The sequence below is a fragment of the Mustela erminea genome, chromosome 13, assembly GCF_009829155.1.
Source record: "Mustela erminea isolate mMusErm1 chromosome 13, mMusErm1.Pri, whole genome shotgun sequence".
In the NCBI taxonomy this organism is placed as follows: domain Eukaryota; kingdom Metazoa; phylum Chordata; class Mammalia; order Carnivora; family Mustelidae; genus Mustela; species Mustela erminea.
The window spans coordinates 25,121,720-25,137,848 of record NC_045626.1 but is presented as its reverse complement, the minus strand read 5'-3'; the positions used below and the strand labels follow the sequence as shown (position 1 = coordinate 25,137,848).

The 16,129-nt window shown below is 53.5% G+C and overlaps 1 protein-coding gene across 6 annotated transcripts in view; it reads left to right on the top strand.

The window, feature by feature from the left end:
• The window catches only part of CTIF (cap binding complex dependent translation initiation factor), a 281,960-nt gene that overhangs the window by 183,658 nt on the left and 82,173 nt on the right, over positions 1-16,129 (top strand). For 5 of the 6 annotated variants that reach the window (XM_032311400.1, XM_032311401.1, XM_032311399.1 and 2 more), the window contains 2 exons: positions 10,280-10,772; positions 13,419-13,718. In XM_032311400.1, coding sequence (XP_032167291.1) covers positions 10,280-10,772; positions 13,419-13,718 — 793 coding nt within the window. The remainder of the gene's footprint in view (positions 1-10,279; positions 10,773-13,418; positions 13,719-16,129) is intronic. The other variant, XM_032311397.1, reaches the window with a different exon arrangement.

Below are 16,129 nucleotides of genomic sequence, written 5' to 3'. Positions count from 1 at the left end.
AGATGAAGACTCTAAGGCCCAGAGAGGTTAAAGTACTTGCCCAGTGTGGCACAGCTGGAAGTACAGAGCCAAGATCTGAGCGCTGGAGGTCTGGTTGCTACGTCCATACTTCGAACTACAGCATAATGCTCTCTCTTGGAAATGCCCCAGGCATTTGTGTTGATCAGCATCCGTGTCGCAGGCAGTGGAGGCCTGTGGGAGAAGGCGCCCGGCGGTGCAAGTCCACACCCATAGATGGACCTCCCCTGTTCTTTAGGAAAAGAGGGTGGGAGCCGGCAGAATCTCCAGCCTCAGAAAAGGTGTCCAGAGTTTTGCTTCCTGGTGTTGAGTCACGTGACTGGGCCAGTTTAGCCACAGGTCGTTAGAGCTGGAAAATCAAATGTCCCAGCTGGGACTTAACCAGCATTCGTGGCTTATGTCTGCCAGCCTCTTAGCAAGCACCCAACGGAGACATGTAGCTCAGGGGATGCCCTGACTTGCCAGGAGGCCGCACTGAGGGTCCCCAGCCAGACCTAAGTGCCTGCAGGGCTTGGCCAGGCCAGACAGAAGGGCAAGGGCCTTCTGGAAACCCTCCTCCAAGGCAGCCGCACGCTCGTCCCATGACATCACGCTGCCTAAGAACGCAGGAGGCCAAGGATTCTTGGAATGCCTGATTCACACTGGAACAAAAATAATACCTCGTATGTATAATGTGCCTTTGTTCCCCAGACGCTCTCCTGGCCTTGATTATGTTGTAATTCCCAACCAGCCTGGTGACCCAGGCAGGAAGGCAGAGAAGTGGGGAGCTCACCTAAAGGTACACCCTGAGTGGGGTTTTAGGATTCCCATTCTGCAGGTGGGAATACTGAGACATGAGGAGTCAGCTGAATTTCCAAAGCTGCCCAGCACTGATGTTTTGGCCAAGAGCCCTGGATTACCAGGGGTGTTGGGAAGAGCATCTCAGAAATGCCTGAGCAGCTGAGTGAGACTCAGGGAACTACCCCCCTAGTAGTACCTCAAAGAAAGCCATTTCTCCATGGCTTTCCGTGCTGCCCCGAGATGGAGGAAGCAGCAGGAGCCTGCAGCTCCTCCTTCTCTTCCTTAGCAGCGATGCCGGAGGGCCACCCCGAAAACCCAGCCTCCCAGCCCTGCCCCACAGGTTCCAGCCACGGGAACTAGCAGACTGGTGGGGAAGGGACTGTTCCCAGCACAGATGGAAACCCGAGGGCCACACGTGGCTTCTGTGGTTTTCCCCAGACGCAGTGGAGCCAAGGCTGGAAGCTGGATTTCCAAACCTCAACGTGGGGCTCTGTCCAGAGCCCTCCCAGGCTTTCCCCTTCCCCTCCCACGGGCTTCAGCTTCCCTGTTCCCAGTGGCCTCGGGCTTAGCCTTTGGCCTTTGCTTCTGCATATCTAGCCCTGCTTCCGCCACACGCTGCCAGCCCACAGTCCCTTCCCCCTCTGGCTTTGGCCAATGCCTGAGATCCTCTGGAAGTGGATTTGGGTTTCAGTGGCTCAGCAATGATGCCAGCTGCTGCGGGCCCCGAGGACCCTCTGACCGGCCTCAGAACCGTGAGACAAGAGAGCATGGCGGTTGAGGGCACAGATTCTAAGGTCAAACTGCTGAAATGTAAACCCAAGCTCTACCTCTTGGAAGCTGTGTGGCCTTCGATAAGTACTTACATTCTCTGTGCCTCATGACCTCTCTGTAAAACAGGGTTAATAGCAGTCCCTCCCTATTGGGGTGAAGTGAAAGCCGTGCCTGGCACATGGTCCGTCCTCATACATGTTAGTGTGTTTTTCTTAGTATTACTCTGTGTCCTGGTTACCTCACTTCCAGTCCTGTCCTTCAGGGCCTCTCCAGGTGGGGCTCTGCCAGCACCATCTTGAAATTCCCAGTCGTTTTGAACCAGAGACCGCCATTGTCATTTTGTACTGGGCCTCACAGAGTACGAGGTCTATCCTGCCGCCAAGACCAGGCTGTCGCAGACCTCTGGGCTACTCTCTGCTTCCTTTCCTTCATGATTCTTGTCCCTGGTTGTTGCCAGATAACCTGTCCTATCATTAGTGGATTAGTGTCTATGTCTCCAAATGGATCCTAAGCTCCATGAGGGCATTGCCCAGTATTGGGATCATCCCTGTGTCCCCAGGGCCTGGCACATTGTGGGGTTCACTGGAGGCATGAGTGAATGTCCAGCTCCTAGCCAGACCCCAAGGGAGATAGAAGTTCCTACCCCATCGGAAGGAAGTGGGTGCTTTTAAGGCCATACAGGAAGAACCCATGAGGCGGTTTGGTGTCACAGAGTAGGAAGTCGGGCTTTCATCACATTAGGAGTCTGAAAGAAGTGGACTCCGGGGAGCTGGGGAAGGCTGCTGGGCAGATCTGGGCCTTGGAGCCCACATGAGATTGGGAAGGGTATCGAGACACTCCTGAGGGACAGCTGACCAGCTGTTGTCACCCACAGCCCCAGCTCCCCTCAAAGCGTCGCAGGAACTCTGTGGCCTTGGGCAAGCCCATCGACACCTCCGATCAACCTCCAGGCAGAGCAGAATCTCACAGCGTGTTTCATTAATGCAGCAGAAAATGAAGCAGCGGTCCCTCTCATCACCCTTTCAGTGAGGCATCCTGCAATTGGAAAAGTTTCTTCTCTGCCTTCGCGGGGGCAGAGGTACCAGTCAGATCCTCTCATTTCCATTCCAGAACATCCCTTTGACCAGGTAAATGTCTGGTTTCCAAAGCTTTCAGACCATGCAGTGAAATACTGAACTTCTAACGTGAACCTTCATCTTGGCTGGCAGAGACCTCAGTCTTGAATTATTTTCTTCCGAGATCAGAGCACAAGGAGAGTCCCAGAGTCTCAGAGGAGGAGCGCCTGGAGCTTGGCTGACTGTCCAAGGCAGCAGGCGTTTTCCTGAAACAACGGGCTCTCTCCTCCAGGGACCGGCAGGGGCACCCGGTATGGGGAGCAGGCCTACAACTGAGAAAGCCAAGGCAACCACGTGCTGCTGTCACCACCATGATGTCAGTGGTGGCCCTGGCAATTACAGGGAGATTTGGTTGTCGGAGCTGTGGTGGCGCCCCGGTCCTCCAGAAGCCAGGAAGACCCTAGACAAGTAACTGACAATCCAGTCACTGAGCATTTCTGGCAGCACCTTAGCATGGAAGCACAGATTGGAGCTCCGGACCTTGTCACTGACCCCTTGGGCATCCCAGCAGAGGAAAAGGCAACTTCTCTAAACCATGGCTTAGTCATCAGTGAAACTGTCCTGTCTCACAGCCACCCCTGAGCTGGGTGCCAGCACAGTTGGGAACAGACGCAGGCTCTGAGCTGGCTGTGGTCTCCCGGACAGGCCTGCTGAGGGGTCTCCTGCAGAAGAGACCTCATGGATTTCCACGACCTCCTCTGGCCCTGGGCATATAGTAGATGCTCAGTTAACACAGGCCACCATGATTCTAGACTCTGTCGAGCCAATGGCATGTTTCCCTCCATTGGCTTTCCAAATCCTGCACTTCCCCTCGTGAAGCATCCCAGTCTTTCTGCAGAGAGGAGCAGACATGTGTGTGGCCACGATCCTCATTCCCAGGCCCCAGAGCTGCAGAGGAGTCCCGCGCCTGCGCCCGTCCAGCTCTGACATTGCCCCCGTGGCTCGGTTGCGGAAGGTGGGACCCCGTGTGGGGTGTGTGTAGGTGGGCAGGAATGGAGGCGCCTGAGCTAGTAATAAGCAGTCATCACTTTCCCTGAAGGCAAGAAATATGAGCCCGTGCATAGTTTTAAAACCACTCGCCCTAGGAATTTTGCTTTCAGAAATTTTTAAGCAGACCTACAAATTATGTGGTAAAGCGTCTGACATCGAGAGAACCATAATAAGTCAGTGGCCCTCGGAATATCTAGTTGGGAACAATTATGAAATTAAAAAAAAAAATGAACAGAGAGATGTTTGTCTGCATTTGCACTGCTGTTAGAATCACTTTTTAAAAGAAAGTCTGAAGTTATTCTCGCTACACCCACCTCCCAAAATGCAGCTGTGGTGTGGGGAACTTTTTTTCTTTTTCTTTCTTTTCCTTTTTTTTTTTTTTTTTTTAATAAAAGAACGCAGTCTTAGAGTGAAACAAGACATCTGATTTCAGAACCCAAAGATGGAAGAATAAACTAAATGAGGGATGGAAAAAGCATACCAACAATTTCCATGCTCCACCCCTCCCCCCCCCCCCGCAAAAAAAAAGCACGATTTCCCTAATGGCAGGTGTTGCCAGTGGCAAAAATGGAATATTAATCTTATCTCCTGAGCCATTCCTCTCCCCTCTACCACCACCACCAGAGAAGACTTCCCCCAGAGAGAGGAGAGCATAATAAGCGACAGGGAAATGGATTTTTGCCTTTTTTTTTTTTTTTTTTTTTTTGCTCACAAGGTTGTAAAACTGCGTGTCTGCTGTGTTTCCAAAACCTGGACCCACACGTCCATGTATCTGAGACCAAGAGCTTCCCTGCCCAGCCACTGGGAGCAAAAGCAGCTCAGGTTAGCCAGGCCAAACCTAAACCCACAGGTTTCGTGGTGAGCAGCCAGCTGGCCCCCGTAGGGAGGTATCGACGAAACCCAAGGCCAACAAACGCAGAGGAGAGAGGAGCCTGTTTTGGACAGCTCAGCCAGTGACCGCTGACAAATATTTGTGAATGGCCAGAGCAGGGAAGCCTGGGTCTCCATTGTGGGGGATCGAGGCCCAGCCCCCAGTCTGCTCCAGTGGCTGGGGCCCTCTCAGTCCTTTCTCACGCCCAGGACATGGGCCTCGTGTGGCCATCACCGCAGCAGATCTCGGTCCTAACTCGGCCCTTCTCTCCTGCAGTGGATCGTAGGGCAAACAGGAGACAGACAGGAGGTGGGTCCTGGGTGCTGAAACTAGCTGACGGGCTGGACACACTCTGGAGAGTGTGTGGGATTTCACCTCACTGAGCCTCAGTTGACTTATCTGTAAAATGGGAAGAAAGCTTCTTGACCAGCCTGCACGCAGAGACCAGTCCCAGCAGTCAGTGGCCCTGAGAACGAATCAGAGCCTTGAACAGGAAGGAGAAAATGCATCAGGCTCTTCTGTGCCTCCCCACCACAAGGGGCCACCGAGCCCCCTATCAGCCTTCTTCTTTTTGACTCCATTGTCTTGCCTGCCCAAGTAAGAGGGGGCCCATAAGGGTCTCCCCTTCTGCCTGCAGACAGCATTCTGTGTGTGCGAAGGAGGAGCCCCCCCACCCCAGGCAGAGTGGGTCTGAGAACACCCACTAAATGCCCCTTGGTCATTGCTGTATGGACAGAACTGACTGGCTCCAAGGTCTGGCAAACTAGGGTGACATAGAATTCCAGGCCCTCCAAAATTTCCAGCAAGAACAGCAGAATGTCTACAAGACCTAGCTGCTTTCTTTCTGAGCCCTTGACCACCAGCCATGTCGAAATTACCTCCTTCCTCCTCCAGGTGGAGAGAAATTTTGTTTTGTTTTTGTTTTTTGTTTTGTTTTGTTTTGTTCTGTTCTGTTTTGTGGGGGAAAGGAGGGAGGATGTTGGGCAGAGACAGGGAAATCCCTGATATGGCAAGTGGGAAGCCAGACAGTTTTAAGACAAATGCTGGGAAGGACTTGGTCAACCATCGTTTGGGGGCATTCCTTGGGCCGTAGCTGCAGGCACCACAAATTTTCTAAATAAGGATGGGAAAAGTCGTGACAATCAAGCGTTATCTGCCAGGGAATTTCCAAGGTTCTTCTCTGGGCTTAAAAATTACTCATACTCTGAGAACAAAGAGAGTGGAAGGAGAGAGGGCGAATTGCTTGAAAGTCACTGAAAAATAAAAGCAGGGAGAATTCACAGAATGTCACAGGCGTATGGTCCCCTGAGGAGTGGCAGGGTCATGGAATTCCTCCCGGCTCCAGGCTTCTGGCTCTCTCCAGATGGAGGCCGGTCTGTGCCCCTCAGGTGAGGGCTGCTCGCTTCCGAGCCGACTTGTGGCTCAGGCATCTGGATTTAGGTCTGGACAGTCTGAAGGCCAGTTGGTGATCCTGGAAAGAAGCTGACCCAGTGACTCACTTTGCGGACGGGGCCCAGCATTTGCCTGGGTGCCTTATTCATGAGCCCTGCCCCTCAGTGAATGCAGACTCACTGTCTTCCAGAACTTAGAGCTGTGGTACCTTGCTGCTCCCTGCTTTTTAGAATGAGTCCACTGGGGAATAAAACTGAGAGTTGAAGACATGCCAGCAGAGGGGAGGGGCGTGGGGAGGAAGGGATACCTCTTGCACCTGAGTATCAGGCCAGCGTGGTCCCAGGGATGTGCTTCAGACCCAGTGAGATTGAACCTGGACACCAAGGATGAAAAATACCATGCGGGCCTCCTGAGAAGGGCCCAGGTCTCACCCAGGCAGCCGGACTCCATGCCACGTCCCAGGCTTCCGTAGATGTTTCTGTAATGACTCTTAAATTATTAAAAATAAATACAGACAACTAGAAACCCTGGACATTCTACATAAAAAGAAACATAAGAGGACTCCAAAAGGTTGGAGAGAAGGCAGACCCGATGGGGACCGTGGCGCCCAAGGAATCATAGAGTAGTAACTTGCTTGATTTTCTTCCTGGCCTCACAGATCCCAGACTTGGAGCCAAAGAAGCTGGCAACCCAGAAACACTGGTAGGCACAGGCAGACCAAAAGCCCCATACAAAAACCTGCCCTCTCTGGCCAGAGGACCAGAAAAGGGGCAGCCTCGTGAGGCAGAAAACTTTTGGATGATAACACTCAACTCTAGGCAAAGCTCCCAGAAAAAAAGCGGGGGGGCTCCACCCTGACCCACACAAGCAAAGGCCAAGGAGAGAGCCAAGAGTTGATTCTCACGGGCCGTGAGGAGGGTCCCAAATCCTCCCCAAGGTGGTGTCAGAAAGGCTGAGTGAGGATTCTGGACGTCCCCATGGGGCACGGAGCACCCGTCCCTCTGTGTCAGTGGAGGCCACCTGGTAGCAATGTGTACCCTCCTCGCCAGGGAGGCAACAATGTGGGGAGCCAGAACTCCCAGCCCTCCTCAGCCGTAAAGAGGACCTCCCTTGGAGTATCAGAGAAAGCCCAGTAGGGAAGCCGACCTCTACTACCCGCTTGGCAGTAACAAGGCACGACAACCCTTTCTGGTACTGGAGCAAGGTCAGAGGAAGCTGGCCAAAACCGTTCTAAGACTCAACTTAATTAGGTCCAGACTCACAGAACATAATACCCAAGATGTCCAGGTTTCAACTGAAAATCTCCTAGTCATACTGAAACCCAGGAAGATCTCAACTGAATGAGAAAATACAACAGATGCCAAGACCAAGATGACAGAAATGTTAGAATTACCTGACAAGGGGCGCCTGGGTGGCCCAGTCATTGAGCAGCTGCCTTCGCTCAGGTCATGGTCCCGAGGTCCTGGGATCAAGCCCACATCGGGCTCCCTGCTCAGCGGGGAGCCTGCTTCTCCCTCCCCCACTCCCCCTGCTTGTGTTCCCTCTCTGGCTGTGTCTCTCTGTCAAATAAATAAATAAAATCTTTAAAAAAAAAAAAAAAAGAATTATCTGACAAAAGATTTTTAAAGCAGCCGACATAAAAATTCTTCAAAGGACAATTAGGAACACACTTGAAACAGATGAAAAATTAGGTCTTGGCAAAGAAATGGAAGCTATAACAAAGACCCAAATGAAACTTCATAGTCAAATTAACAACTCAATGCACGGCCTCCACAGCAGAATGTAGGGGCAAGGGAAAGAACCAGTGTACTGGAAGATAGACTAGAATTGATCCAGTCTGAGCCACGCAGAGAAAATAGGCTGGGGAAAAAAAAAAAGAAACAGTGAATGAGCTTCTGGGCCCAGGGAGTCCAGAATAGCGTATCTAACATGCGTGTTCTCAGAATCCATACAGTCGAGGAGGGGGAAAGGATGCGGCTGGGATTACCCTGAGAAGTAATGACTGCAAACAGCTTGTGTGCTGGTGGTGGGAATGCAAAATGGTACAGCCTCTCTGGGAAATAGTTCAACAACAAGGCGTTGGGTTTTTGTTGTTGTTGTTTTGTTTTGTTTTTAACTGAGTAAGCCACTACCTTGGGGCTCTTGAGTGGCTCAGTCAGTTAAGTGTCGGACTCTTGGTTTCAATCTCAGGCTTGTGAGATGGAGCCCCAATTGGGGGGCTCTGCACTGGGCACAGAGCCTGTTGGGGATTCTCCCGTTCCCTCTTCCTCCCGCCCCCCACACCCCCAAGAACAGAGAAAAAGGGAAAGAACTTCATGTTCATTTAGAAAACAAAAAGAAAAAAGAAAAGAAGAATCCTCATCCCATCCCCTAGAGAGAACCACTGTTAGTGTTTTGGTGTGTCTACTTCCAGATTTTTCTAGGCACATAAATATTTGCCTTAAAAGATAGCACCGTGCTACACGTTCGAGGATGCGTGCATTCTTCTGTCAACCAGAGTCCAGTCTTACACCGTGTCCTACGGCTCCACATTTAGTTTCCGTTACACACTGCTGTGATGAACATCCTTGTATCTACATCTCTATGCGAGGCTTTTGTTAATTTCCTTTGGATAAATTGCCACAAGTGGAATTGCAAGGTCCAATGTGTGTTCTGGGGGCTCTTGTAACAAATCATTGAATTTCCCTCCAGAAATATACTAATTTCCTCCTTCTATGATACAGTGTTTTGTAGTTACCATTTGTGTGGAAACAAAAGACCACACACCTATCTCTCACCTAACAACTTTAATTTCCCCCTTGAGATCCCCGCTAGTAGGGGAAGCTTTTCAATGAAAAAAAAAAAAAAGTTGTTTTCATTGATTTTAATGGGAAAGTGATATGTGTAACCACGACCCAAGATGCCTCCAAATTTTCACAGATCCAAAATTATCAAGTGAACATTGAAACTGAGTCTGTATAAGTAGTAGTAGTTTAAAGGAAATAAACACCTTTTTGTTCATAAAATGCAAAGCAATGAAGGTCTGTTCTACCGGCCAAGGAGAAGGCTCACAGACGAGGCTATAAGCCTCAGTCTTTAGAAGGTAAAGTCTTCTTTCTACAAACTTCCTTCAATGACTTTACAACTTTTAAGGTGCTCGTGGTCATCTTGTTCTTCATCTGCACGTCGTGTGGGGAATACTGAGACGGTAGACCTGAAAGGGGATCCAGAGATGGAAACACCCTTTGTGCACAAGACCGGAGGGTCCCCAGAACACCCCGTCCCATCCCCTCTCTTGTCTTCAGTCCACAGATCAAAACATTTGGGGTTCATCCCAGGTGCACACTTCAAGTCTATGTGACATTCTCTGCCTTAGAAATAGAGCGTCCAGGAAATCGGTGAGTCAGGTGTCACACTCGCGTCCATTAGCTTGGACTCCCATGACAAAATACCACAGACAGAGTGACTCAGCCATAGGAATTGAGTTTCTGGAATTCTAGAGGCCGGAAGTGGGAGGTTAAGGTGTCTGCAGGATTCGTCTCCCTTGCAGATGGCTGCCTTCTTGCCGTTTCCTCATATGGTCTTCTGTGTGCCTGCGTCCCTGGTGTGTGACTGTGTCTAGATTTCCTCCTGTTATAAGGACACCGGTCGGATTGGAGGTGGGCCCACCCTAATGGCCCAACGGATTAACTCAATCCTCTCTTTAAGGGCCCTCTCTTCAAATACAGGGGCATTCTGAGGTAGCAGGGATGGGGGCTTCCACATGTGGACTGTGGGGGTGGGGACACACAATCCAGCCCATCACAACTTCTCATTGCGTTAGTGGGCTTGGGGATGGAAATGTCAATCTACCAAAAGAAAAAAGAAAAAAAGATTGTTTAACAAATGCTATAACTTTATAAGAGCCATTATGGTAAAAAGCCATTACCAGGATAGTTGTTACAGATGCGGGTCTGTGTATACGTCTTTGCCGGAACGTGCATGGAATATGTTTGGAAGCTTCCCAAAATGGTAACGGTGGTTGCTTCCAGAGTACAGGCCAGGCGGCTGCAAGCAAAGTCAGGAGGGTTCATGATCTCCTCTAGTGCCTCCTTTGAATTTGGTTTCCCACACATGGGCTGACGTGGGTTCTAATAAAATAATACTTTAACTCAAGGACCGACTCAAACCCTCGGGAATCGCGCAGACCTGTCTGCCTCCTGCTCTGCTGCATCTGTAGGTCCCGTCCTGAGGAAGTGATCAGGAAGGGAGCTGAAAGAAGGAATGAATAAACGGCTCAGGGGATTGCTCTCCTGGTGTTTGGCACAGGGACCCCGAGCGGCCCTCCTGGTGACCCTCTGTGTCTTACCCTTTTGGTTTGCAGACGGCAGCAGAGACCCCCAGGAGGAAACAAGCCCCAGCAGCATGGTGACCACCAGCCAGGCAGTGCCAAACACAACAGGGACCACCAGAAATCCTACCAGGGGGGCTCGGCGCCCCACCCCTCAGGGAGGCCCACCCACCATGGCTACAGCCAGAACCGACGCTGGCACCATAGCAACATGAAGCACCCCCCAGGAGACAAGGGGGAGGCAGGCGCCCACCGCAATGCCAAAGAGACCGTGACCATGGAGAGTTCCAAACTGGAGGACGCCCTGGGGGACACCGGGCACAGCTGCCTTGAACCCCCCTGCAGCCCTGATGCGCTTGCCCCAGTGGCTTCTGAGAGGCTGCCCCTGCAGCAGTCAGGGGGTCCGGAGGCCGAGACAAAGCGTAAAGACAGTATTATTCCCGAGCGCATCGGGGAGCGGCCCAAAATTACCCTGCTCCAATCTTCCAAAGACAGGCTGCGGCGAAGGCTGAAAGAAAAGGTACCGGTAATTGAATTTTTGTTGTTCTCTTGCACCAGGGAGGACAGCGCGAGGTAGGCACTTTGGTGGTGGGTGTGGGTCTGAGGTGGCCCCTGCTGCCCCTGGGACCCCTGGTCACCAGAGGGCCAGCCCATGGCCAGTTCTGCATGAACCCCTCCAGCATGTTCTGGCTCCTCCCCTTCCGGTCCCCCAAGAGGCCCCTGCGGGGAAGAGGGGGCCCTGGGCAGCAGCCCCCAGCCTGAGAGGGAAGGGGAGGAAGGGGCACGTCCCCGAGGCCGGTGGGAAGGGTGCGGAGAAGGCCTGGTTCTCCCCTCCCGCCTTCTCTGTGGTCAGACACTGCCCTGTAGTGCTAAAGGGGACTTGGGGGGAAACTCAGAGCTGATACGATGAGAGGGACCGATGCTTCTGCCCGAGGTAAGTGCCCGGCAGCTGTGGTCCCCACCAGGGTCGAGAGTGAAGGTGAGTCGGGAAGAGCTCGAGCAGCCCTCGGCTTTGCTGTTCTCCTCCATCAGACAGCAGCCAGGGAAGGGTCTCAGGAGGCCTTAGACACCCCACCCGGCGTCCTACGGGTGCCGACCCTGCACTGGTACAGGCCCGAGAATGAGGGCCTTGAGTGTTGGCCCTGCCTCCCACCCCTAGCTTCTCTGTCTTCACTTTACCCCCGGACCTGGCTTCCAGAGCCTGGCTCACCGATTCAGGAGGACACGTCCCCGAACCTCTAGCAAACGGGTGGGACTATGTCGCTGGCAGCTTCCAGTCCACTATGCTCACCCTAACCCCGCTTCCTGCCAGAGATGCAGGAGAAGTCACCCAGGAGAGCTGTTCTGAGAAGGCCAACATGCCCCCCAGCCCTCCCCCAGAGTCCTCCTTCTGGGGCTCCTATGAGCTCGAAGCTGTGGGCTTCTCCCTGGCCTCTCTCAACCACCTACTCTCCTCCTTTTGCCCGAGAAGCTGGGCCCCGGTCCACACTCAGGCAGGACGAGGCAGGTCAGACCTCTTCTCCAGCCAACACCTGATGCTGAGATGCTGCTCCCAGCATCCTTTGCAGCCCTGAGTTCCCACCCACTGTGGATGGAGCCACTGTGAGGCAAGCCACTGTGGGGCTTGCCACTGTGAGGTCCAGGAGGGAAGCACCATTCATTTCCCTGCTTCTCAAAGGTGGGAGCCTGGAAGTGGTTCCCAGCTGGTGACCAGTACGTCTTCTCCTGAAGACTTTCCAAGATGTGTTCCTACAGCCTGGACAGTGTGGCGAGATTACTCGTTGCATTCCCTCCTGTTCCACTAAATGTAGCTGCACTGTCGAGGAGTGGAAACAACATGGGCTTGAGAGTCCAGCTGGGGCCCACCCTGCCTTTGACTGGCTAGGTGACCTTGGGCAAGTCACCTAACCTCTCTGAGCCCCAGCTGACTCATCTGTACCCACCCTGCAGACAGACTGTGAGGATTAAATGTCATGACACATGGAAAGACCCTCCCGGGTGGATATTATTTTATGTACAAACCACTCTTCTGCCTTGGGGCCCAGACAGTTGGGCAGTGGGGTGGGCAGGGAGGGGCTGGAATAGAAACCGTAGAGCCATAGCACCAACACATGGGTTTCAAGGACTCCTCTTAGTTGAGGCCCCTGGATTCCTGGACCAGGAGGACACTGGCATAGACAGTGGCAGGGCTCAGGGAAAGCTATGCATCATCTAACCTCCTCATCTTACCGGTGAGTAAACTGAGGCCCAGAGAGTGAAACCACTGCCCATAGCCATATGGCTAGAGGCAGAAAGCAGGTTCTAGAACCCTGGTTTGTGCTAGGCTAATGCTCTCCTTGTTGAGAATGCAAAGACAAGCGTGGGACCTCCCTTTATGTCCCTGACCCTGCCCTTTACCCTGATCTCACATCCCAGCAGTTAGGGTGATCACGCTCTTGGCTATCCATCCATTATGTTTGAATAAATACTTTTGAGACTGTCAGATGACATTTTCTTCCTTTACCAGTCTGGGTCTGATCCACTTGCAGTGAAACTTCTAAAGAGTGTTGAGTCTGTTGTTTGAAATTTCCTTCCAGGAAGTGCCAGTTGATTCAGTGGCACATGGCAGGATTCCTTGGTAGGTAGCATTTCTTCTAGAAGGCTGGCACAATCTCTGTAGGACACAAAACCAGGGCTCTGTTTACCCAGAGATCACGATTGTCCGAGGGCTGTAGGAACCAAGAGTCTGGAAGATTAGGTAGCCGTTCCATGGGTGCCTTTAACCAAGATGGCGGGCATTTTTGGATACTTCTCTCCTTCTTGCCCTTAGACTCCATGTTTTGCTTGTTATCTCATTTCCTCTTTTACAAGCCCCATTAAGTCATGTCTAGCTTGTGACATTTTATAGGTAAGTAGACACACAGCCAATATATATGGGAATCCTGGGTAAAAGTTAGAGCTTGCAAGAAGGATCAGCCCCAGAGGTCACAGGAGCCAAGAATAAGGTCAGCAGAGGACCCTGGGGCCAGAGGGTCTTTGGGGGAGGTCCGCGTTCCCAGAGGGACCCGACCTCGGGTTCGAGAAGGTAGGGCTGGATCCTTTCTGGGGGCGGCAGCCCTCCCTCCACTGGTCACCCCCAGTGGTAACCTCGGCTCCGCTCAGGCGCGACTCGATTTGTCTCCCACACCCCCAGGACGAAGTGGCCGTGGAGACCACCAGCCCTCAGCAGAACAAGATGGACAAGTTGATCGAGATCCTGAACAGCATGCGGAACAACAGCAGCGACGTGGACACCAAGCTCAGCACCTTCATGGAGGAGGCCCAGAACTCGACCAACTCTGAGGAGATGCTGGGAGAGATCGTCCGGACCATCTACCAGAAGGCCGTGTCCGACCGCAGCTTCGCCTTCACGGCCGCCAAACTCTGCGACAAGATGGCCCTCTTCATGGTGGAGGGGACCAAGTTCCGGAGCCTGCTTCTCAACATGCTTCAGGTAACCGGCCCCCCGTGGCTGTACCGCCCTGCCCCCGCCGCACCAGCCCCGGGTTAGCACTAGAGAGAAGGCTGCAGATGCTGACCACAGTTGAACTCGTCCCAAGTTCCACCCTTGCCCGATTAATTATAGAAAATAAAAAGGCACTAGAGGGGCGAGGGGTGAGTGTCCGGATTTGCGTGTGTTTGTGTGAGTGCTCCATGGTTACAATGGACCAATATAATTTTATAGGTGTTTCGTGTTTAACCAGCCTTGCCCTCTTTCTATTTCCGTGATAAGAGCGCTGACGCTTGGTCTTAACCCGTCTCTGTGCTTTGACCTCTCCTCGTCCCAGCAAACTTGAACTTGTGTGGACTTCTCTTTTCTACCTCCTTCTCCTCCAGTGCCAGGCCATCACCCCTCCCAGCCCCCGGAGATGGTGTAACTGGTGCTTAGATGGGTGTGAGTGGAAGGCACGGAGGTTTGGAGCAGGAGAGGTGTGGTCTGACTGCCAATACACTGGGCTTCCCGAAAGCACCTTTAAGGCAGAGGGGAAGCGTGGAGAGCCATGACTGTCTGGCTCAAAATCCCTCCAGACAGCTTAACCATCCATTTCATCCCTTCGTCCGTGGGTCCCAGGGCTCGGTGCTGGTTTACTAGCATCAGTGGGCAGCAGGTATAGGCGTGTGTGCGTTAAGACTGTCCCATCTCGAGAGCTGGAGGCCTGTGCCTGTTCTGCTGGTGGCATCAGGGAGAGGTTGCAGGTTGCACGGCGTGGCCATCTCACCTGGGGACTCCTGGCTGTGGGAAAGTCATCTCTACTCTGACTTTGTACCTTAGACTCGCTGAGATGTGAACTGAGTTTCCAGTCCAAGTAGGGCAAGACAGGAGCCTGGAAGTGGTGAGCACAGAGTTCCAGAACAGAAAAAGACCCCACCCCACCCCACCCGCCGCCGCAGGTCTGTGTGAACAAGGGTGAGCGTAGGAGAGGTCCTCCAAGCCACAGCACTTCTGAGAGGCACAGGAGCACTGTCCATAATCACACCCAGACACCAGGCGTAAACCGAGGCATGTGGTCACGCCAGTCTCAAGCAGCTGGTTCAAAGTCTGCTGTCTCTTCCCCAAAAGACGAGGAGGAGGGAGCCCCCTCTGTGTGCTGCCCGAAGGGCTCCCCGCCTGCTGTCCTCCCCTCTTCCTGGGGAGTCTGCTCACTGTAACATGAGCCCTCGCCGGCCAGCCCCGGAAGCTTCTTTCCAGCTCCAGGCCGCGATCAGGTTCCCATTCCTGGATCACCCACACTCCCCTGGTGACGAATTCCCGCATTACCTGAGGGATTTGCACATCGGGCATGTTCCTCACGGGTCGGAATGTCCTGGGAGAGTGTGGACGGTGGCAGCGGGGAGCAGCCTGTCTGCCATGTATGGGGAGAGTGAGGGACAGGATCGGCCTTTGGCTTTGGCTTTTGTTCTTTTCCTGAGAAGGGCCAGGATAGGCCAAGACTTGCAGACAATGGCTGCCAGCTCCAAGAAGCCTAGCCGGAGCTGGTGGCAGGCAGACATCCAGGGCGTGGGGACGAGACCCACCCAGCCGGGAAGGGCCACTGGCCGCAGGGCCCGCCCAGGATCCTGCCCGGGTCAGGCGCTTCTTCCAACGACCTGTGGTCAGACCAGCCTTGCCCACAGTGTCCGGCAGGGCATCCGTCCTGGGACAGGCTCAGCCACAGAAGGGCTTCAGTGGCACAGTCGCTTCTCCATCAGGCGCAGAGTGGACTGGCTTAGCACAGCAGGAAGGGAACCTGCTTGGCCCCGCCGAACTCCGCGAGTCCTCTTCGCATCCCCCGGCTAATAACGTCGTGTCCAGTTAGTGCGCCGAGAGACACAGTTTGGCAAACACTAGTGCAGGTCGAGGGCACTAAACCGAGAGCCGGGACACAGGGCTCCTCAGCCCGATTGAGCGGTCAGCAGCTGGCACTGGGCCTCTGCTCGGCTGCTTGACCCTCCTCCATGGGTCTTCCAGGTTGACGCTGCTGGAGATAAGTCGAGGGCCTTGAGGGGGCGCCCGAGGGGCCCCACAGGAGCTGCCTCCACCTCACTTTCCCTGGGCCCTGCTGCTGCCAGAAACAGTCCTGGCTGTTTCCGCCTGCTCCACGCCATGGCCCAGTGATGGGCAGGGCACAGGCTTCGGGAGCCAGCCCAGGAGACCCAGCCCTACTGAGGCCACCTCGTTCCTGGGGTGGAGGAGGGCTGTCAGTCCCCATCTGCTATTTGCCTGGGTAGGGTATCTGTGCGTCAGGTACTGAGAAATCGCAGCATCCCCCATAGGCCCCCACGGACCCCCTCTTCACCACCTGCAGCCCCAGCATCTGTGTAAGCCAAGGAGAAAGGGCCCTGGAGGGGTTGAGCTGGACCCTCACTCTCAAGGCCCCTTGGGCA